The 24193-nt window shown below is 39.8% G+C and overlaps 1 protein-coding gene and 2 non-coding genes across 4 annotated transcripts in view; 1 reads left to right on the top strand and 2 right to left on the bottom strand.

The window, feature by feature from the left end:
- The window catches only part of LOC112053800 (prominin-like protein), a 68373-nt gene that overhangs the window by 21398 nt on the left and 22782 nt on the right, over positions 1-24193 (bottom strand). For both annotated transcript variants that reach the window (XM_052884385.1, XM_052884384.1), the window contains exons 2-12: positions 9688-9826; positions 8883-9008; positions 7476-7828; positions 6732-6853; positions 5629-5782; positions 4498-4661; positions 4108-4220; positions 3807-3911; positions 3344-3485; positions 2692-2898; positions 1974-2069 (exon numbers count right to left, since the gene is read on the bottom strand). In XM_052884385.1, coding sequence (XP_052740345.1) covers positions 1974-2069; positions 2692-2898; positions 3344-3485; positions 3807-3911; positions 4108-4220; positions 4498-4661; positions 5629-5782; positions 6732-6853; positions 7476-7828; positions 8883-9008; positions 9688-9826 — 1721 coding nt within the window. The remainder of the gene's footprint in view (positions 1-1973; positions 2070-2691; positions 2899-3343; positions 3486-3806; positions 3912-4107; positions 4221-4497; positions 4662-5628; positions 5783-6731; positions 6854-7475; positions 7829-8882; positions 9009-9687; positions 9827-24193) is intronic.
- Trnap-agg (transfer RNA proline (anticodon AGG)) lies at positions 13037-13108 on the top strand. Its single transcript has one exon. It is a non-coding gene; the product is annotated as a tRNA-Pro (tRNA).
- Positions 16447-16518, bottom strand: Trnae-uuc (transfer RNA glutamic acid (anticodon UUC)). Its single transcript has one exon. It is a non-coding gene; the product is annotated as a tRNA-Glu (tRNA).

Below are 24193 nucleotides of genomic sequence, written 5' to 3'. Positions count from 1 at the left end.
AATCGTAGGAATTGGAATCGGGTTGGGAACCTCTGAATATATTGATTTTTATGAGACATTCCGGAAAATAAAGTCAATATAAACTTGGCAAGAATATTTGTAAAATAAATACGAAATTTTTTTACTATGAAAAGTACCTATAAACATAGACGCACAAACAACAAAAAGTTTGAACGCCCACGATGATGATTTTTGTCAGTGTGACGTCACACCAAACACACCAAAGCAGTATTTAATAAGTATGGGGCAACATGTCCAATTACTTAGACCATTTAAATAACAAGACCTGCCTCGGTAACCGTTACCCCTCTGGCAAAGATAAAAAATCTATGATCTAACGCGTTTATAAAAATTTGCCATAGAATCGATGTTTCATTGTTGTAATCGTTTTCGTCGTGTAATGAGCTCCCTAAAAATGCCGGTTTTCGTAGTTAAATGGCATAAAAAACGGCCAAAAACTTGTAGTTTAGTAAAAGATGGAGTAACGTTTCACTTGAAAGTATTTTTTTTTTTTTTTTTTTTCTCTTTATTTGGTCTACCAACAGACATACAAATAATACAATTATTAAACATAAATGCAAGGAGCAGAAAGATAAAATGCAAATCTATTTATAGGTAAACACCGCATGCAACTGTCTAAAACTAAAGTCTAAAATTTATTTACAATATTAATATTTTAAATCATGACTGGTGCGGAAATACACAATTTACTAATTTAATACAATTTAATTTCATTACCTTAAACAACTATACTAAACTATTAGGATGCTTAATCTAAAATACAAAATGGTTAAAATGGTTAAAAAATACATATATACATTATTTAAACTATACAACAGAAATCAGATTACTTATTACTTAATTCTAAATTTACCGATTTGCGAAATTTGGCTAAAGAGCCAATATAAATATCAGTGGCACTCAGCTGATTATATAATTTGCACAACCTTGGGATTGGTGAGTTAGCCCCATTAACTGTAGATCGATGTGGAAAAGCCAGGAAAGCATTTCGTCTTCGTTTTTTAGGAATTTTTAAGTTAAAAGAATTTAAGAGAGAGGAACAGTCTATTTTATGATTTAATATTTTATACAGAAATATAAGGTCAAGCTTTTTCCTTCGGGTTTCTAAAGAGTCCATGTTAAAAAAGTTGAGACGGTCAGCGTAGCTTCTTAACATTTTAGCTTTACCGACTGAAAACGAAAGATGTCCAAGGAAACGCTTCTGTACCCGCTCAATCCTAAGCATATGTGTAGAATAATGTGGACGCCAAACAGTACTGCAATACTCCAAAATACTTAGGACTAATGATTTATATAAAAGTACTTTTGTTTTGCTTTTCGAAAATTCCTTTCCATTCCGTATCACAAATCCCAAAACTCTTGATGCTCTATTAATAATGTTGTCAATATGGGGAATGAAAGTTAACTTTTGGTCTATAAGTACGCCCAGGTCCCTGACCATACTCACTTCAGTAAGGCAGTTTTTACCTAATAAATACGTCGAGGGTATGACATTGGTTTTTCTTGAAAATTTAATATGTGAGCATTTTTTTATATTTAAATCTAAATTGTTTTCAAAACACCATTGAAGCATTCCATTTAAACCTTGATTTTATCAAATTTGTATAAAAACAATTTATAAAAAAATCGATTCTTTTGACCAAACAGCCAAACATAGATCAGCAATCGAATATTCTATGTATTTAATCTGTGAATAGTCTAAGCAATCTGTTTGTTAGTCTGTGTAAAAATTACGCGTGTGTGTATTGCGAGTCAAATTTATAGTTGTGTGTAGTGTATGGACATAGAATATTTTTAATGGTGTTAAATATTTTCGATGCGTGAGTTTACCTCGTCCCCCTCAAAAAACGACAGACAATTTTGTTCGTGAATTTGAGTGCGATGCATCTCCATTTTCTAATTCCTCTACGCCCAATTATTTTTGAAGCCTATAAAAACATGTCGTTACACACCTCGGCGAACCCGCCGCGCGGCGCCAGCGCACGCGCCGTGCTGCGCAGCTGCGCCGCCAGCCCGTCCAGCGACAGCGACGTCATGTTGGTCTCCAGCTGCAAGTGCGCAACAATAACATATACAGGGTGATACTTTTTGTAGTGCGCAAATTATTTATGGTGCTTCTTTAACGTTATTAGAATGTATTTTCAGCACTAAACGATGATTATATAACGCCGAGTAATAGACGTGAATGAAGGAGATAGACATATTTTGCCGACCCCATAAGTGGGATAAGGAGATGAATAGCGCTACAGACGTCAGCTATTGCCTGCTACTCTAAGACGTGACGGGTAGTAGCGACAGTGCTTGTACCATTATTTTATGGTAGAGGAATCACCTCGAATAGGTCCCAGGACTGTTGACCTTGGGTGTAGGGTTAGGAGTCCCTTTATAATGCATTGACCTCCCTATGCCCTATATGTTATCCATGCACTCACTAAATAATTTTAGATCAATAATTACATAAGAAAACATTATCAATAATTACAACACAAAACATTATTGCACAAAATCACGCGAACGCGATTAGTGACGCGTGACGATGTTCACGCTGCCTAAGAAACAACTGTACTCAAGTCCTCAAATACCCTCTTATTTATACCAACATTGATACCACAATAACATAAATGATGAATGTTAGTACCACCTATAATCAAGGTTCTTGTAACAACTCACCGCGTAAAGGATGCGGTCGAAGTTGAAGTCGGACAGGCCGGTCTCGGCGAGCAGGTCGAGCTTGCGGCGCGCCGCAGGCGGCAGGATGCGCAGCGGCCGGCCGCGCGGCGGGTAGTCGGTGCGCAGTGCGGCCACGCGCGTGTGCACCTCGCCCGCCACCTCGCCGCGCAGCGCCTCCAGGTCGTACAGCCGGTGCAGCTGCAGCGCCTGCGCACACACACGCAAGGGGCATGTACAGTAACACACAGTTACTATTTGGAACTCATAACACATTCACATCACTAGCTTATTTTAAAACGTTGCTTCAATGATTCAAATGGACTCTGTATCGATCACTATGCCATAAATGATATAATCTTTTTTTGTTTTTTTTAAAGGCTATTTTGCTTTTTATAACAAAAAAAAATATGACCAAAATTGCATTTCCCTCCAATTAGTCGGAAAAAAACTGTGTCAGGAAAGGAAAAGATACGCCAAAAGATCGAAGCCAACCTCTTTTTGTTGAATCCAGCCCCTTTACTGTTAAGCTATTCTTATTATAAGCGAGCAAAAACTCTGTTTGTCCATGATAGCTTCCTTGCGACTGGTTACTAGCGTAACTGCCGAAACAAGCTCGACTGGATCCACTGTCAGTGAGACATTGTTCAGATACCTCGTAAATGGTGCGGTTGCGGTGGCAGTTGACGAGCACGTAGGTGAGGTTGAAGTCGGGGTCGGCGCGCTCGTTGAATAGCAGCCGCTCCAGGTCCACGAAGCGCTCCACGTCGGCGAACACGCGGCTGTCGCGCGGCTCGCTGCGGAACCGAACGCATGCCACGATTATGATACAGAAAAAATAACTTTAAAACACATTCATCATCATCATCAGTCTACTTTAACGCCCACTAAAGGGCCAGGCCACTTTCCTCATAGAAGGGAAGATATGGCTCAAAATGGTCCTTCGAGCCGGATAAGCGCACGGTTCATTCCGACAGTGAGTTGCATATGAAGCGCTTCAGTTAATAGACACAAATGCGCTTGTCCTTTCATCTAAATACGTCAACCAAAGCCAAACATACATAAAAAGTATTGATCAAAATGGTCCTTCGAGCCGGATAAGCACATAATTCACTCACGTGAGCGGGTCGCAAACGAAGCGCTGTAGCCCGACGCCCAGCACGAAGTACAGCAACAGCAACAGAGCGATGCCGCCGCCCACCAGGAAGGTCACGCCCATGCCACTGTCGACATATACAACTTTTTACAACATTTGCCCATACTTGTAATTATGTCACGTACGTCATACAAATAGAAAATAGTTAACTCTTCTTCATACCTGTTGGCCTAACAAGCGCACCAAGACATATCAACCATAAGCGCCAAACTGGAAATATCCATCCATTAACCAATGGTCATTGAGGACTAATGGACACTCACCACATGAGGCAGGAGGAGCCCGAGCCTTTGTTGCAGCAGTCACTGGCGCCGTACGCGTCTGGCCGCTTGCCGCAAACGCCGCACAGCAGACCCCACGTCATCAAGCACACAATCTGCACACACAAACACAAAAGTTCTTTTCAACACTGCGTTCATGCAAGACACAATCTATACTTAATACTATAAAGCTGAAAAGTTTGTTTATTTGAACGCGCTAATCTACTACTACTGGTCCGATTTGGAAAATTCTTTCAGTGTTAGATAGCCCATTTATCGGGGAAGGCTATAGGCTATATATTATCCTCTTCTTCGTTCGAGAACGGGAATCACGCGGGTGAAACCGCGCGGCGTCAGCTAGTTGACTAATAAGTCAAAGTGTGTGTCGCTCACCGCCAACAGCGCAGCGGCAGCGGTGCGCGTGACGTGTCGGCGGTAGGGCCCGTAGCGCCGCAGCACGTCTTGCAGCTGCTCGGGCGCGCCGCTGGTACGTAGTCGCTCGCTTGCGTTGCCCGCCGCCCACGTCACGCTGTCTGCCACACGCGACAGCTTCTGACCTGGATACATACATGAAATATCATCATCATCATCATCATCATCATCATCATTATACGGCTCACTGCTTAGCTCGAGTCTCCTCTCAGAATGAGAGGGGTTAGGCCAATAGTCCACCACGCTGGCCCAATGCGGATTGGCAGACTTCATACACGCAGAGAATTAAGAAATTATCTGGTGTGCAGGTTTCCTCACGATGTTTTCCTTCACCGATAGAGAAACGTGATATTTAATTTCATTAAATGCACACAACTGAAAAGTTGGAGGCATGCCCCGGTCCGGATTCGAAACCACACCCTTCGAAATCGGAGGCAGAGGTCATATCCACTGGGCTATCACGGCTCTCACATGAAATATACTATAACCTATATATAAAAGCGAATAAACGCCAATAGCTCTCTTGTGATTGCTAGCGAAGCTTGACTGGGTCCGTTAAATTATAATATAAAAATAAATATTAAATCTTTCTCAGCGCAAATCTCGAGAACGACTGAACCGAGTTGCGCAAGTTTTTTTAGAATACTACTTGAATTACGATTTCTTACGGTGTTTTGTTTAGAATAGGGTAGGCAAGCGCACATAAGTCACAGCGAAGCTAGACCGGGTCCACTGGTAAATCGGTTCAGTAGTTTCAGAGCCTATTCAAATCATACAAACAAACAACCTTATCTTTCCTCTTTATAATATTAGTTTAGATAACTAACTGATTGAATCGTCAACATACAGCACCGTTTTCACTGACCACAAAATAACACACTGCATAACTTTTTCGTGTAAAAACTTTGACGTTGTAAAAATCATCATAACACGATATGATGATTTTTACACGAACGAACAGTAGATCCTCGTTCTCGTATTCTCAGTACTATAGCGGTAACCATCTGGCCTGTTGACGAACAGGCCAGATGGTATGGGTATTGGTTCTTGGTATACAGGTATGGGTTCTTCAGTTAGCCACTAGCAAGTTACCTGTGGCGGTGATGGCGTCGCGCACGCGCGGGATGTGCTGGTCCACGGTGCGCTTGATGCCGGAGAACACCTGCAGGCCAGCCGACACCTCCGCGCGCATGGCGCCGTCCACCAGCGCCGTCACGTTGTTCAGTAGCTCCGACACGTCCGGGATCTACAGACGTGTGAAAAACCACATATAACAATATCACTAAAGAAAACCATAATTTTCATGCACTTTCCATGCTTTTCATTCGATAGTCGACTCCTGTCGTCATGAGCCGAGATAGTACGAAATGTTCCGTGAGTTAGGTGGGGAACCCTTCGTGGATTATTTTGGTATAGACGGGGAGAATGATTTCAATGGAGACGGGGAAAGTTAACTAATTTTAAAAGACGTCTTTAACCCTACATCCTTCGGTCACAAGTCCGGGAATTCACTGAAGGTTATTCTCTGCCATTCGAAGGTTTATTGTTAACATTCTTGTTGGGAATTCCTTTTTTGTTTTATTCAATAATAGTGCTTTGCCCATTAAATTCGCTTCTAAAGTCAACGCATGAAAAGTTCGAAAAGTCAGTCTGTTACGAAGGTTCTGGATTGGCAAAGCTGTGAAATTGCATGTAAACATGTAACTTACCGTTGGGAAATATTTGTCAAGCATCTGTTCCATAGCAGCGTGAAAACACAAACACGTAATATAAAACTAGAATATCACATCAATGAAATATTTTTACTGTGTACATGTATTTACTGAGCTAATTCCATAAAGTATGAGAAAATCAACAACAATTTTTTGTTAGGTTGATCTGAACATAAAAAATCTAATGCTATGTCAAATCTGTGTCTGTTATCTAAATGTATACATACAACAGTAGTCATATTATGCTATATCATTAATTGTGAATTTCTACTTCATTTCACCATCAAGTGTTGTACAAACGGTTCATTTTTAGTGGAAATCAGAGATGCAATCACTAGAGATGGTATTACTAGATCATCTCATACATCAACGATTTTAATACACAACATGAGATAGATACGATAGTGATGGAGAAAATGAGGAAATATGGGAGATTAAACAGCATCTGTACGCTCTTTACCAGTAAATGTCAGAGGCAGTTACCTTGTCGTACTGTATGTCGGTGTCGAGCTGGCCGATCTTGTACTTCTCCTGCAGCTGCACGCACTGCGGCTCCTGGCAGCGCGCCAGCGTGCGCAGCAGCTGCGTCTTCACCTGCCGCAGACCTGCGCATACCAGCCATTACATTATTACTTGAGACCAATAGCGATATAGACATTGTCGACCAATAGCGGCGAAAGAGTGAGCTATATATTTTTGACGGCCTTTGTGGCGCAGTAGTATGCTAGTATGCGCGGTGGATTTACAAGGAAGTCCTGGTTTCGATCCCCAACTGGGCTGATTAGGTTTTCTTAGGTTCTCTTTTTGATCCAGCACGGCTATTCTCTAACGATGTTTTGTATAACTCGCAAGTGAATTCACCTATAGTAAATCATTCTATAGTATCGTGTTAAACAGAGAGAGATAGAGGTGAATTCGAAACTCGCACTTGCGCGTTATACAAATATCGTTACTGAATAGCCTAGCTGGTCGGACGTACCGCCAAGCGATTTAGCGAAACCTAAAGGGGTGTGGATATTCCTAACAAGTTAGCCTGTTTCCATCGTAGATTGAACTCACTTACCATCAGGTGAAATTGTGGTCAAAGGCTAACTTGTAAAAATTAAAAATAAAAAAAGCTGTACCTAACTATTGGACGACAATATCTCTTGTCATGGAAAATGTCGTTGACGCACCCTAAGCCTACTTACTGGCAAAGAATATATGATCAATAGAACAGTTAAGTACCGGTGTTGAGCTCATCAGCCTTAGTCCGCAGGTCGACAGTAGCGCGCTGCACGTCACGCAGCTTGGCGGGCACGCGCTCCAACTGCTCCACCATGTGGCTGAGCTTCTGCACGGAGGTGGCGCTGGTGAACTCGTCCAGCTGGCGCAGCACGAGCTGGCCGCTAGTGGTCAGCGTGGCGTCCAGCTGCGCCTCCAGCTCCCGGTAGTTGTCCACCAGGAGGTGGCGCGCGTGGGCCTGCGTGCTGTTGAGGAAGGTGCACGCGTCTTTGACTCCTGCCCGCAGAGCGTCCGGGGTAGCCGCCGAGCCGCTCTCCATTTGCGAGTCGGTGGCGAAGGCACACACCACGCCGAACCTGGGAACCACAGACAATAGATTAGCGATACTGCTATTATCGTTATCAACTCATATTCGGCTCACTGCTGAGCTTGAGTCTCCTCTCAGAATGAGAGGGGTTAGGCCAATAATCCACCACCCAATGCGGATTGGCAAACTTGACACACGCAGAGAATTAAGAAAATTCTCTAGTATGAAGGTTTTTTCACGATGTTTTACATTCACTGTTTGAGACACATGATATTTGATTTTTTTAAATGCACACAACTAGATTCGAACTCACACCCTCCACGTCATATCCACTGGGCTATCACGGCTCTTATAGACTTACACAAGAAGACTCAATGATTTTGAGGCTTTACATCAAAGCATTGGAGCAAACTACCTATGTTCGGATTATCCATTTGTGATTATAAGCGCTCCGTTACGATGTCGTGTAGCCACCGAAAGGGGTGTAAATTTTTATCCAACTCCTAACAAGTTAGCCCGCTTCCATCTTAGATTGCATCATCAGCCATCACTGTCCATTAAGATTGATGTAGTCAAGGGCTGACTTGTTAAGAGTGAAAAAAAAACAAAAGTTAATGATAGCTCAACCGGTTGTAAAGCTGAAGCGGGCACATGGATCACAGAGTTGATGGATGCTGGGGTCCCAAGATGTAAATGGCGACCGCGCACCGGAAAGTGGTCCACCAGAGTTGGTCTATCACCACTAGGTACAACAATAACATTAAAGGCAGAATGCAAGCAGGTCTAGGCCGTGCTGTTAGGAAATCTTTACAAAAGGCTTATTTCCAACAGTTGCTGTCCAGCGGCTGATGATGATGAATAATAAGCAGGTTTATAATAAAATTCATTTCTAGCTTCCATTTCGTGTCATAAACTTTGCGGATTCTCACCGCACCAAATTGAATTTTCGGACGCATGCCATTGCGGACTTTTCGAGGAGGACAGGCTTCTTAGAATGTACCCTATATGAAGGCCTACGGCTAAAGATAGAATCGGAGGCTAAACTGAGTTTGGTTATAGACACAACCTGATTTTATGTTGACCCAAAACGATGATATACTCACAAGAACAGAGTGAGCAGAGCAATGAACAGGATCGCGAGGATGCCCTTGAGGCAGGCGTCATACTTGCGGTCGAAGGGCCTGCGCCGCCGCCCCACACGACACCACTGACAGCAGCACCAGAATAAACTGAAACATACAAATAATGATATCATGATTGTATACCAAAGTAACACTTAGAATCAGCCTTTACTCAGTAAAAAGATAACGTCGGAAATAATATGATGATAGATAGGCCCCTCGAAACTGCCTTGAAGGTCCACTGATTAGCCTCTGTAGTTTCCGATGACGGGGTATCAAGTGCGAATCCTGACTATGAGACATTGAGTTGTTTTTTCTTTCAATTTTTAATTAAAAAGCCATCGGTCCCGGTCATTATCATTAAAATATCATTCGTTAATTAATTTAACATTATCACCCTAAGCTCGCCAACCTGCAATGGAGCAGCGTGGTGGGTCCAAGCTCCATATCCCCTCTCGTTTAAGAAGGGAGTGGCCCTGTAGTGGGCCGTTAAAATAGGCTGATAAATGTATTACTTAAGCAAAGTAAGGCAGTCATTACTTGGAAGCAGTCTTCTACTCAGTAAAAAGGTGTATCAGCATCGGAATTATTCGCGCTTATGTACAATAATAAGATGCACTCCGGCACCGCACCGGACTTGCAAGCACCGAGACGAGGCAGGGACGTCAGAGCGGCACCGCTCAGCTGTTTATGCGACATAACAACGTTGCGGCGCCGCACCGCTCGTGTGCCCGCTGACACGATGAAATCTTTGCCCCCGCTCTATGATGGTAGGATGAGCACATACCCAGCGAGCGGCAGCACGGCGACCAGCAGCGCGACCACCGCGATGACGGCGACGGGCCCCGCGTAGTGCGCCAGCAGCGTGCGCCACTCGTCGCGCGCCGACGCCAGCTCCACATGCCCGTCCGACACAGTCACCACGCCTGGAAACAATGATCACATTAGAACTCAGGAACGTAACTACCGCCGTACCAATGATACGGAGCCTCCTGACCATAGGAGTCGCAAGCAAAAATTTGTAAAATGTAAATCTGGTGCTTCCCAAAAAAAAAAACAGAGTTTTCACTTCAGAAAGGAAAAAATCTAAAAAATACAGTTTTCTTCCCCGGTTTAGCGTGCGCCTAAAAGTTGGAAATATTCTACACACATAATAGGTTAAAGTCACTGTCATATTTATTTTAAGCGAGCATATTTTTTTCTTTAGTGAAAAATCTTTACCCTTAATTTGGCCCCCCAACTAATTTTGATACAGGGCGCTTCCAAGGCACGCAAATCTACTGTAAGAACTCTTAAGCTTTATAAGCTTCTTGATCAAGAGGCCCGCTAGACTCTCGAGAGGTCATGGATTCGATACACTGGACTATTGTGTATTATTAACAGAGTATTTATGACTAATTGGAGAAGCTTGGAAATATTGCTCATAGTCATATTTAAAACACTGGTGCCTGGTTTGACCACCTTCTGATAAGTGCTTACCCTTATTATTCTATTTTTTTTATCAAAATCAAGAAATTATAACATATCACAGATATACCTAGACAGTAACGGTAACGGCTCCAACTCGTTCAGTTAAAACCCTCAAACCGGAATATCGTAGTTAAGACAAGATGCGTGACTCCTACTACCTATGTATTTTACCAACAACCTCTCGCCTCCAACAAAGAATATAAGGTATGTCCTCAGTTTTCCAATTGCTACCTCCTTTTCAAATAATCAGTAATGAAAGTTGAAAAGCTTTCAACCGCTTCTGCATAATAATTAAGTACGTAAATAGTTCTGTCATAGAAATGGTGACAACAAAATGACAAAAGAAATATGTAATCATTAATTAAATAGAAATGTAGTTGTTAAGAAAAGAAGTAAATCATATGGAACGGATCACATTGTCCTGATTGACCACCAACTGTTGAGCCGAAAAGAAACTAAACATAAACTTTCTTCAAAAGGGATAATAAATTACCAATTAGCATGTACCTCCAAAAAATAAATGTAACCATTTGGGTTAATATCAGCGAATAAATTTGCTGAATACGTACAAACGACATCGAAATCTCGTCAAACTGGTTTTTGTCGAACTGTACATTTTAGCATATGAGAATGCTAAGAAAATGCGAAATCAGGTCAGGCTGACTCTCAACGACCTACTTCTTTGTACTCGTTACTATTGATAAACTTGTTTCTTTGTTATTACGGGAAACACCCACATTTTTAACACCCACCTAATTAACACGTGCTTAATGTATTAAGCATGACTATTTAAAATGATCGCAAAAGCGAAATCATTTCGGTAATTACTTCCTTTATTGGTGGTAAAGACCACCCAAAGAGATGTAATTAGTATAAAATGTGGCACATCGAAACTTATACATTAAGAAGTAAAAATGGAAGATTAAAGTTTAAGGCGAAGAGTTGCTACGAAGTTAAGTGACTGGTGACTGATTTGGTGACGGGTGTGTCCAGCCCAAAATCAACCAATGTTGGCCAAATAGCTGCAACCAATGGTATGTCTCGCAGTAGCTCTGGAAGATTACGGGAGACGCTATCAAGTGCACATGTAACGGTTATTAACCATCATCATTATCAAGGTATGTTCACTGCTGGACCTATAAAGCCCTATACCTTTTCCAAAGCGTGTGTGTGAGCCTTAAGGCCTATAGTCGTTATTATTGAATGAGAAAAATAACAAAGAAAATTCATGTTCAGTGTTACAAACAGTACCTACATCTTCCTCATTACCAGTCTATTTACTTTATTTAATAAATTAGTGCCGAAAATGGCCACCCTTCATATCGACTATGACGCGTCGATTTAGAGTTAAATTCTTTAACTATTAAGTGTTATTGATAATATATTGTCCGGAACCAACTTATCGTATTTACAACACAACCAACTTCCTATTTCAAAGGGCCAAACCTCCCTCGTTATAAGAAAGGGGATATAGGGCTTTAACCCATCATACTACTCAAATGCGGGTTGGCCGGTTTAGAGTGTTAAGGTTAAATTATTTAAGCTTTAGATGTTAAAGATAATGCCCGAGATCACCATCTTAACAACACGGCCAACTTTTACCGAAAAACTTCCAATAAGAAAGATAGGCTCAGTATTTATTCCAACACAGGAGTCGAACCATGAAACCACATAATCCTAACCACCGGACCATCAAGTGATGTAACGGTTATCTGGCCATTAAAACAGCAACAGTTGCGCCTTCATTAACGAGCTACCACTCAGTTATTTAATACGACAAGTTATCGCCGGCCCGAGACAAGACTTCAATTGCCTCTCATTATGCCTGCCCTAATAAACGATAACGGAAAGAAAACTATCAAATTGGAACCCTAAACTATAGGATTAGGGTCCATAATTCGTTAGCAGAGGTATATGGGCCAGCGATAGCCCGTTTGAGCCAATAAAACTGTCCGTCTTCAGCGGATGTCGTGAACTTAGTAGTCATGTACTTGTTAATTGCCTTCTTGGTCGAGTGGTTGGATATTTCGGCTTCGTACCACAGAGTCTAGGAGTCCTATCCTAGTCCTGCTGGCATATTCACTATTTTGGTCTTTACTATCAACCTGTTAAAATAAACATCAAATCAATTGACAAAATGTCATTTACCTACTGTGTGATAAAGTAAGCACCGGATGACATTTTTAAATAGAATCTCAATTTCGTTTTTGTCAACTAGCATACGTCAAAGATAGTGAATAAGCCTACAGACCCAACAAAAAAGTTGTACAGTACAATAAGTATCAGTTTTTATTGAAATTGGTGAATTATAGTTCGTTTCATGTAGGATGGTGCGGGTGACAGTTCGTTTCACACTCGAAAGTTTGTCGCGATTCACGATAATAGTACGTATTACTTAAAAACACTTTAGTTAAAGTTTTAAGACATTATATTAATTCAGAATAATTAGTCTATGATGTGCCAATTTACCTACTCCACAATAATATTGACTACTAAACTATTGTTCTACTATTATATTAAACTGTACTATATGTTTTTTCCAACTAGTCTAATCCGATTTTTTTATTTATATCGTAATTATGTTCAGCTATAAACAGTGAAAGTAACGTTTTATACAACACAGAGTACCTATTACTACGTCCATAATTTCGACCGTCATACCAACCGGCTCGTTGGTCTAGGGGTATGATTTTCGCTTAGGGTGCGAGAGGTCCCGGGTTCAAATCCCGGACGAGCCCAAATCTTTTTTGTAAGACTTTTTAATTTTGTTTTTTTTCTTTTAAATTACTGGGTGCGTTATTAAATTACAGATAGATACAAATGATAGGTGAGAATTTTGTTAGAAAATATACGAACAAAAAAAGATCAGCTCAAAAAACAATGTAATGTATTAAAAATGCATTCAATAAAACTGGACATGGAGAGTTTAACGGACTATAGCAGATAATAAGTACTTCTGGTAAATAGTTTAAGTTTGTAACTAATAACTAGTCATCATAACTAACTAGGAAATTAGATTGAGTAAGTACATCCTTTCTTGTGGGTACAGTTAAGTAAAAGTTAGCGCCTTGCTGCAACCATCTGCAAATGTTAATTAACAATGTATTAACATGTCGGTGCTAATTTGTAAGGCATGCCGCTTAATCATTGAGTCGCGGTATCGTACAAGAAAATTGCTTAAAAGTAGGTACGATATTTTTTAAAGAATTTAACCCGTTTTTTTTTATTTTTGAACAATATTCCCGTTCCCGTCCTCTAATAAGTCGTAAAGACTGAGGAATGAGTACTATCTATAAGAGTGCACTTCATATATGCACAAATGCGCTGCCTATCCTGAGGACACAATTACGGTAGTGTATTGGTGTAGGAATTTTCCATTTTGTGGAATTTGTAAGTATAGTGCCTAGTAACTATCATCTATACCAACGTGTGACGTCATGGCTCTGCCTCTCACTAGAACACTAGCCTTACACTAAAACACTAGAACTAGATAGTCTGAAGTTGGACTAACTGTTGTTAATTGGATGAAATTAGAATGTGGCTGAGATGAGACCAATCGCCCTTAATTGGACGTTCATTTCGTTATAAATCGTTTTGACTGGTCGATCTATTAGTAAACTAGTTCACAAGGTCTAGCATTCGAGTGTCGAGTTAGGCCTTTTAAGCAAAGTTATTGGATTGCTTTGGAAGTCGGCTATAGATCGTTTTATTCGGAAATCCTCACAAAAGGCCTATGTCCAGCAGTGGACGTCCATCTGATAATTTTGATGATGACATAGAGCACAAGGGCAAATAAAGCCCTCGGAACCGTGTCTGATGTCTTTGCGACCAATCGAACTATGACAATTGAGGAACCGTGGAGGAAGAGTTTGTTTGTTTGAACGCGCTAATCTTAGGAACTACTGGTCCGATTTGAAAAATTCTTTCAGTGCTAGATAGCCCATTTATCGGGGAAGGCTATAGGCTATATATTATCCCCGTATTCCTACGGGAACGAGAACCACGCGAGTAAAACCGCACGGTGTCAGCTAGTCTGTTCATATCTGTTAACAAACATCATTGGTCATATCTAAAGAGAAATCAAATTCTAATTTAAACAAATAAGTCTTAGGAGAATAATGATGAGCATACTAAGAATAAACATAAAATAAAAAAATACACATAATATTTTACCATACCATAAATGAAATCATTGAAAAATATATAAAAATAAACCAAATATAAAAATTGCAAAATTATACAAAATTACAGACGAAATAAAGTAGCTACCAATTACTAAAGTGTATAATTATACTATAAACGTACCTAATTAAAATTACGTGGTATATGCGCTTGAGTCGGTGTATAAACATAAATGTAGGTATAATTAAATAATATGGTATATACAATGATTATTTTATATTAAAGATATGTTACGCGCCTACAAAATCACCGCAAAACGTAATACGAATATATCGACTCCACTGAGCGCACACATGCACAATTTTATAGTTTTTACACTTCCTAAATACACAACTCGACATTGTAGACAATATTTACGTATTATAGTTATTAAAAAAACTTTCGTTGTTTAACAAGCGTCTAAATGAAATAAAGACAATTACGCACATTTGTCCGCCTCAGTTTTGATGTGATAGTGCCATATATCTAGTATAATATATCATTGGGCATATGCGCGTGAGGCGAGGAAACCTTGGCCGTCGCGCTCTGTCGGCCTGCGTTACCGCATCACGCCGCACGCAGCAAGCGATGCGTTCATTCTTACTTCACACGAATTTCACGACTTCTTACAGAGGTATCGTTTTCAAAAGTGATACACATTTTGTAATTTCGATACTTTGGGGACAAAATATTTCTTCCCCAAAGATAAATTTTTTTCTTTACAAGTTAGCCCTTGACTACAATCTCACCTGAAGGTAAGTAATCAGGAGGATAGGAGGAGGATGAAAATCCACACTCTTCGGTTTCTACACGACATCGTACCGGAACGCTAAATCGCTTGGCGGACAATGATAAAATGCGACAGATTCTAAACACTGAAACTTCGTGAAAACTGCATGAACTTAATATAGAAAACTTACTGCCCATTTGCCTACCCTAAGGACTAGTTACGAACATGTACATACTTGTAAAAGGAATTTCCATCTTGTACAATTTGTACGTACATGCCAACCCTAGTCAAAGCCCTAGTGCACGCCACTGCCAACGGCAGCGTCTGTGCATCGCATCGCGATAAGGCGTGAAGACAATTGTTCGCATCGATCGCGAGCGTTGCCCGAACCGGAGCGAGGTGAACGCGAAATAGAGCAACATCACGATATTAGCCGCTCTGAGCGCACGCAACTGCGGGGTTAATTGCTCGACCCACTAACTGTAATTGGTCAGGGATTCTTTAATACGAGACTGAAATAAATTATTCAATAAGAACATGTACAAATCTAATCTAATAAATTCGGGACACATCACTGAAAATCGCATCTAAATCAGACTTGTAGTTTTGGAGATAAAAGGCGACATTGGTTTGCACCTACATCCTTTCATCGCAAACGCATATACCACATCCGTATCATCGTCGGTATAAGCTGACTGCGTAAATAGTAAATCCCACGTCGCACGGTCAAACGGTTAAGACTGTAAAACCATGCAATACAAATATGTATGACGTATGTATGAAATATATATTGACAAGAACATAACCCTCTTTGGGAAGTCGGATAGAAAAAATCAAACACACGTCTGCGTTACAAGTGAAACCCAGAAAAATTGAATGAATTAAAAATGCAATGTAAGTCGTTTTAATCATATTGTATAGTCATTTTAATCATGTATAGTTTTCGATTAATTACATACAATGACTTGTACGGAACCCTCGATGGGCGAGTACGACTCCCACGCGTCCAGATTTTTTAATAAACTGATTAGTGCTTACAAAGATTCACGGAGTAACCCAATGATTCACCTGACGATAAGTGGCACAAGTGACTGGACGAGATTGAGGCTCTTATTTTAAAGTTTATTTAATTTGGACAAAGGAAAATTAAATAAAATCAAAATAAAACCTAATATAAAAATAATCTTCCCGTACCGGGAATCGAACCCGAGCCTCCTGGGTGAAAGCCAGGTATCCTAGCCACTAGACCATACGGGATATAGTATCACGCGTATAAATTCACTATCGCATGACGGAAAGCCCCAAAAACCCAATAAAATATTAACAGCTGTGTTTAAGAGCAATAAATATTTGGTTACAGTTTATTGGTGCCGTCAGATAAGATAGTACGGTATCTAAGATACATAATTTATTATTTAACCTTTCTACGAAGCATCAGCATAGAATATCTCTTATCGTGTTTAGTTGTCGTTTTCTGTAGTATAGCTATAGCTTGGCAACTTCGTTCGTAACACTCCCAATGGTCCGCGTGGGCCGGGGGCATGTAGCGATGAATGAAAAACCCACGACTGATTCACTTCAGTTCCCCGCACGCACGATTTCACACCCGCGCAGTCTTTCCCCCCGTCGACCGCATGTCATGGGAGTGTCATCAGCGAATTTACCGGACGAAGTTAAAATAGTTCATTTTTTACTTTTTGTATTTACTACCAGACTTGTCAAGTTCGTACTACCTTCGTCATGACGTAAGTATAAAAGGTATAGTAGAGCTGTGTGATTCAAAGAAACAATTGTCATACTTATTGATTTCAAATTTTTCAGCTTCTTTTACAGTTAATTCTTGAATTCGAACGAGCTAGACACCAATTAATTTTTAAGTACTTAAAGAAATGAAGAAGATTTATAGTCATCATGAACATGACCTCAGATTAATGTTATTCCGTGAATAAATGTAGCATTTCCTCGTGATGGATGTTTGAATTATTCAAACGACTCTCTTTGACAAAACGTCCACGTCGTCGTCGCTAGACGTTCTGAAGACACTTTTAAATCTCAATTTATAAATAAGCCACCGAGAGGATGTCGGCATCGCATGCACGTCTGTCGCTGGATGCGCGGCGCGGGGGCAGGGGGGACAGGACGGTGGGAGGGGGATTAGGGAGCAGCAGCCCTTGTATGACTACACACGAGACCAACTCCCAACAGCTACTTTATTTTTTACCCAATTGCAATTATTTATGAAGGTTATTTTTTCCCAACGAAGGAATATATTATTATTATAGGTAGCTTCTATTATTTCTCGAATTGAAAATAGGCACCCACATTAAAGGTTGTAGGTTGGAAGTGTATTCTCTCGTATGTATTTGCACTGCGAATCAAAAATTTGCATCCAAATCAATTTTTACATGCTGCCGTGCCATGACATTACACTCTATCTTTAGTCATCGTTATCAGTTTAACAAAACTATACTTTCGTTTATAGGTACAGTCCAATAGGAAGAGGCGCGCGCGGGGTGATGTCCTGTCCCTGCATTGCTACGCTGATGTAATATTTTGCATTGCCCATCTTCACGCACGATGTTTAGTTAATATAAAGTTTGCATCGAACTGTGACGACTGTGTGCGTTCAAATCGTAGTGTGAGTCGGCAGTGTGTGTAGTGTGTAGATAGCGTTGCAACGGTACACGGATCGATAGCCGCCGCCCGCGGTCCCGTCTCGCGCCAGGACTCCCGGCGCGTCTGACAACCTGCGCTGTACGTAACGAGCTGCCACCTCTCAGGTGCAAGCGGCTATGTACTACATTGTTATGATATCCTGGTACATGCAAATTATTTGCCACACATTTATGTATTGTCACATGCAAACTATACACATCTCATGCTATATATTTTCATTGGGCTGAGTGGCGTCAGATCACGAGATTCATAATTCCAATCCTTGATAGAACACTCTGTCTAATACGATACTATAGAAAGAGAAAGATAGAGGTGAATTCGATATTCGCACTTGCGAGATATACAACACATATAGCCCTCCAGGTTATGAAATGGGTGGCACTAAGCTTTATCTCTCTTGAGAAATTCTCAGTAAAAGCCAGCCCAGATTTCAGAAAATGGTATTACACCCCCGTGCCACGTGTATCACGTTAAGCCGTCGGTCCGGGTCGTTAGAATCAACATCTGATGCATGATCATTAAAAAGTCATTATCATACTACCTAAGCTTTCCATTGGAGCTATAGAGGTATATTCCCCATACCGCCTCTACTATAATAATGAGAAGTCTGGTTTTGTAGTGAGCGTATATGCTGACAAAGATAAAGTATACCAAACTTGAGTCCAGTGGAACGTCAAATTCGAAGTTCATTTATTTCAAGTAGGCGACTCCCCATCAGGTGGACTGACGACATCAAGCGAGTCGCAGGTATTCGCTGCATACAGACAGCTCAAGATCGTGATGTTTGGGAGTCCCTACAAAATGCCTATATCCTGCAGTGGACGTCCATCGGCTGATATGATGATGATGATGATGAGGCTTTGTTTACAAGCACTTTTGCAACGTTAAGGTTGATTATTTGCAATGGCACTACCACCGGTTTGGACGCCAGGAAATGGCTCTGAATTGAGCTGATTCAACATTCAAGAATTGACCCACACATAAAAAATAACATAATATTACAAAGTTAATCATATTAATTGAAACAATCAGCTACTAAATGTTTACAGCTGTTATCAGAAGTGGGATGTTTAATAAGACAATGACGCAATAAACGTTGACGGACTTTCTGTTATCATCTCAATTTTCCCCGAAATAATCTTACAAGTCACATATAATGTGTCACAAAGCTATTTACAATCTCATGGAAATATCCGAAATAAAATATTATTCATTGTATTATTTCACATCAAAACTTATACTTTCTTTATCGATTTATGGTCTAAAATAGTTTCTATTCTTAATCTACATTTTTCTTACAGAAATTTAATAAAAATTGGAACAAAATCTTCAGAAGAAATATAAAACATGTACCTACTTATGTAACTTACGAAAATTCTTACTTACGTAAGCGTATCAAATTAAAAGATAAAATTATTAAGTCCCAAGGAGATAAGTAAGAAAAATCTTTGAATATTGCCATAATTCTCATTTTACGGAACAGAAATTGTAATAAACAAAGGATCAGCAATCCATTAGTAAGTAAATAATAATATGTATAAGTAACTATTAAGCAATAATACTTAAATATACATCTAATCTTTTTATTCGAAACAGTAGTTCTTGAGATTAGCTCGATCAACCAAACAAACAAACTCTTCAGCTTTTATGTAAAACTAGCGGACGCCCGCAACTTCGTCAGCGTGGAATTCAGTTTTTCACAAGAACTACAGATTTTTACGGGATGAAAAGTAGCCTATGTGTTATTCCCTAGTAAAATCTATTTCCATTCCAAACAGCCATATCGCTTCGATAGCCGCAGCGCAAAGGAGGCACATACACACAAAGTTTCGCCTATAAAATATTAGTGTGACCCATATACTTTATCGCTTACAGATACTTTACCTCTAGTTCTCCTCAACAGCAGCCTACAGTTCCGAGACAAACAATGTTCCATTTTATAGTCGGAGAATTAAACGGAACAGATGTCATGCGTTGTCTCAAACAGCCGCTTAACTGCTCCGTTAAAAGATAACAAACAGTTAACACGAGACTAAACTACCTACAAAATGTGGTGCGAGCTCTATTGACTGGTTTATGTTTATTACAAGCTTTCATTTAACTGTGTGGTCGGTCAAATCCACGAAGCTAAATTAAAACCATCACTTCATGATGTTCGAGTAGAAATTTTGAATTAGCAGCGTATCTTTGATCATCATCTAAATCATCGTTTCCCAACTTGTGATCCAGTGTGTTGTGAGTATATGTATGGGGGTCCGCGGTGTCATCTCTGGACCATACATAAATGCTAATGTCTCGTATTTGAAATACTAATTTGAATATTGAAAGGGTCTGACCTTTCAACACGGATCTTTCTGATACTACTGGCTTGACAGCGGCACTGGAAAACCAATTAATAAAAATATCATGTGATTCAGCATTGAAATCAATTTCATAATAAACAGCTAATAAGTATAAAGGAGTACCTATTTTGTATCTGTAATAACTAAAATAAATACCTAATCGTATTTTTTTACTGTTTATTTTATTAAGATTGTCCGTGAAAACTGTGCTCAATTTCCTAGAGGTCCGTGGCTGAAATAGGTACATAGGAAGGAGAATAACGTCAACAAGTTCGATAAAACTCACGCGTTGAATTGAAACGCTCTGTCGTTATTCAGGGCTTTCGAAAACCCAGATTGCTAAATTTGTCTCCGACGTTTGTTCAACCTGGCACTTCAGCAGAATAAATTCTGCCTTCCGTGTAAAAATTCCGTGTGTAAAATTTAGTGTATGTGTATTGGTGGTAGAAAAACTAGTCATATCTAAACAAACAAACTATAACGCCGCAATTGCTCTACGGTAAGAGCGGTCGAACTCATCAATCTGAGATGGTGGTTCGATCCCCGCCCCGTTAGTCTATTGTCGTACCCACTCCTGATTCAGTCTTTCTTAAATTTTAGTTTAAAAAGTTATTAAAAAAAATACCAAGCGTATCTACTTGAAATACGAATAAATAACTTTTGAATTTGAAAATCTTCATAAGAGCGAATTGTAAGGATTTTATAAAATAAATTTAAAATATTAATAGCAGGCTTCCCAACATCACAGACTGACACAGTTGTTTAAAATACCATTGACCTACAACGTCACAGACCAAGAGGCCCTTAACAAAGTTGCGAGAACGAAGAGCGCCATCAAACACTTCACATTTTACATCTTTTATGTGTAACGTATGAGAAAAACTGTGACATTTAAAACGTACTGCTTAATATGGGGTGCCCTATGTAGGCGAGTAAATTCTCAGCGTCATTTATAGAATAACCTTTTGCCATAAAGAGTTTAACCATGAAGAAAAATGCAATGGAACGTAAATCGGGTTAAAAAATCCGCAGCCGAGGGCTTCCCACATTAACGTGAAAATCCTTTTAACTTAAAGTAGATTTTAAAATGTCGACATCAAACAATGTTCTGATGTGTTCTGTGTGTAGATTTAAAACAATCATTTCTTAATTTCAATTCAATTACATCGCCATCCAATACAACATTAGGTACAATACTAAATGTTTTCAGTATTAACAGATATGGGGGCAAATACCTCGGAACCCAAGCCCAGTTATAGTAAATAGACTTTGATGATTTTAATTTTATTTTCATCTAATAAAAAAAAACATAAAATCACTATAACTGGATTCCTTCATTTATTACCACTAGCTGACGCAGCGCGGTTTCATCCGTGTGGTTCCCGTTCCCATAGGAATATGGGAATAATATGTAGCCTATAGCCTTCCTCGATAAATGGGCTAAACAAAGTAAAACCAAGCAAGCAAACAAACTCTTCAGTTTTATAATATTAGTATAGATTTAATATGACATTTGCACATGTGAATTTCAGCCACGGTGCTCTATTTCATCTTTAGAATAACCAAATATGATATACCATAAAAAACAACACTTGTAAAATGTAGCAGTTCTCGCAATCAGTTATTCTATCGCAAAAAGTTGTGAGATCCATGTAATACCAAGTCGATTACCTTATTCTGTCTGTAATTAAGGGATCTTCTGTTTCAAGTACGTAATTAGCTAACCTAAAAACATCTTACAGTGACCATATCGATATTAAAAATCTTTTATATTTTAAATAAATAGATTGACTATACAATGTCTGCTTGGGTACTCAAAATTCAGGCTTATGATTTCATCCAAAATGAAGTTACAGGGGGTTGAAAATGGCTTGAATTGCTTCGAGAAAAGTATAGTACGGTCGTGCCCTTTTTTTTTGCTCGACTTGCGGGGGCACTGCCGTGCCCCCAGATAATCATACATAGTGCACAAGTGTGTGCGTTAGCGCAAGTGCACACTCTGTTCCCGTCTGTAAGTCGAACCGGAAGTAAGTAAGCAGACGCCACTGCTCTTCAAGGCACGTTTGCTTACCGACTTCTCGATTCCAGTCAGCAACTGATAAGGAATTCTAATACACATACACATAAATGTGCGTATTATCAAGTAATGTATAATTAATAGGTCGTTAGTTAATCACCTACCTACATGGTAATAGATTTGTACTTCCTGCCGCTTATATGTAATTTTAATTACACTGTAGAAGGCATAGTCACTTATATGGATCTATGACCTGCTACACTCAACCTATATGCAACTGGTCACCAATTTCGAATAGTAAACGTTTTTAATACTACATATATTTTGTTTTCCTTTCAGATTTTCTTTTTTATTAAATTGAATAAAAACTTTAATCCGACTACGTAAAGAAGTAGTCTAAAAGGACGAAACAAGAAAATATTTCTGATAGAAATGGGAAATGCATAGGTACTAAAATTATCATGGTAGAGCACCTATTATATATCTACCGTATACGGGTATACCTATGTTTAATAGAGGACGTGTTCCCTGCATAATCAGTAGGTAGAACAAATATAGAAATACAAATATTATGAGTAAGTAGGTATAGTTTGTATTATCCAGATTTTTTTAAAAAAAAATACCTCATTAAAAAAAAGTGTGGCTTATTATGCCCTCCGTGAAAAATATTCATTATGGTATAAGGACGAAAAAAATACTGATTGCAGTAGTTTGAAGATCCATATTAAGTATTAAATACCATGGATTTTTCCAGGATTAAAAGTAATTTATTCTCTACATCAAATTTCATCCAAATCGGTTCAACAATACACGGCGATAGAAGATACATAGTTAGGTAGTTACTCGTAACTAACATCTGACGCCTCTCTGGCTAGAACGAGTCGCGGGTGAAAGTAACTCCAAACCTGTCCTCTGTCCTAAAATGAAGCGTAACGAAGGTCAAACACTCCGTGCTTTTCACGGCACATTTTTTTTTATTTAAGTACAAACAATTTAGACTTTGAAACTTTGACTATGAAATATAATCACCAGACGTTAAATCTTACAATGTGGATTCTATAAAGAGGGCTAGGTTGAAATAGATAGGTACACATTTTGATTTCTTTTTTTTTTCTTGATTGCATAAGTGCCATAAGCTCCTTAAGATCTCAGCGCCGAAGCCTCGCCTGATGGGGCCTGAAGTCAGACGTTGAGTAGATGGGCGGAACGACTCTCCAAGTGCGTCTCCTCTGAGATTCGAACCTCGGCTTAGAGGTCCGTTCGGAAAGGTTATTCTGGCTTGAGTGTATCAGTCCAGATGCCCGCGAGATTGTGAGTTAAAAAAGCCCACCTCCGGGTAATTCCACAAATAAGTATTGGGCGTATTAGTAGATTGTGTTTGTGTTGCTTGGGAAGCATTGTCGTTCGTTATGACATCGTCAGGAACAGAGATCGCTTAAAGCTAATGTGGTCAGGATCATAAAGGACATTGTATTTGTCGTTTTGATTGCGTAGCTCTAAGCTTACCCACAAGATGGACAGAGGACATTAAGCGTGTCACAGGGAGCCGCTGCATGCTGGCGGCTCGACACTGTGAAGTTTGGAAGTCCATGCAAGAGGCATGCAGATGTTCAGCATTGAACGTCTATCGGCTGTTAATAATGATGATGAAGACTCGTAGCTTCATTAAGATCTATTGATCGTACCTTTCCATCGTATAAATAAGTCACCTTGACACTGTCTCTAACAAAAATTCGACAAAAATTATGAACAAATCAGGTTTTTTGAAGGAAATCCGTTACGCATCGTCGGGTACATTGTCCGATGGTGTGTAGTTGATGGCACGACGACCCACTTTCTAGTAGCAGCGGCCTGTGGTCAACAGGTGGAGCACCGGCCGATATATCATCGAGACTAC

The sequence above is a fragment of the Bicyclus anynana genome, chromosome 11 (genome assembly GCF_947172395.1).
Source record: "Bicyclus anynana chromosome 11, ilBicAnyn1.1, whole genome shotgun sequence".
NCBI classification, from domain to species: Eukaryota; Metazoa; Arthropoda; class Insecta; order Lepidoptera; family Nymphalidae; genus Bicyclus; species Bicyclus anynana.
This window is presented reverse-complemented; position numbering and strand designations above follow the sequence as displayed.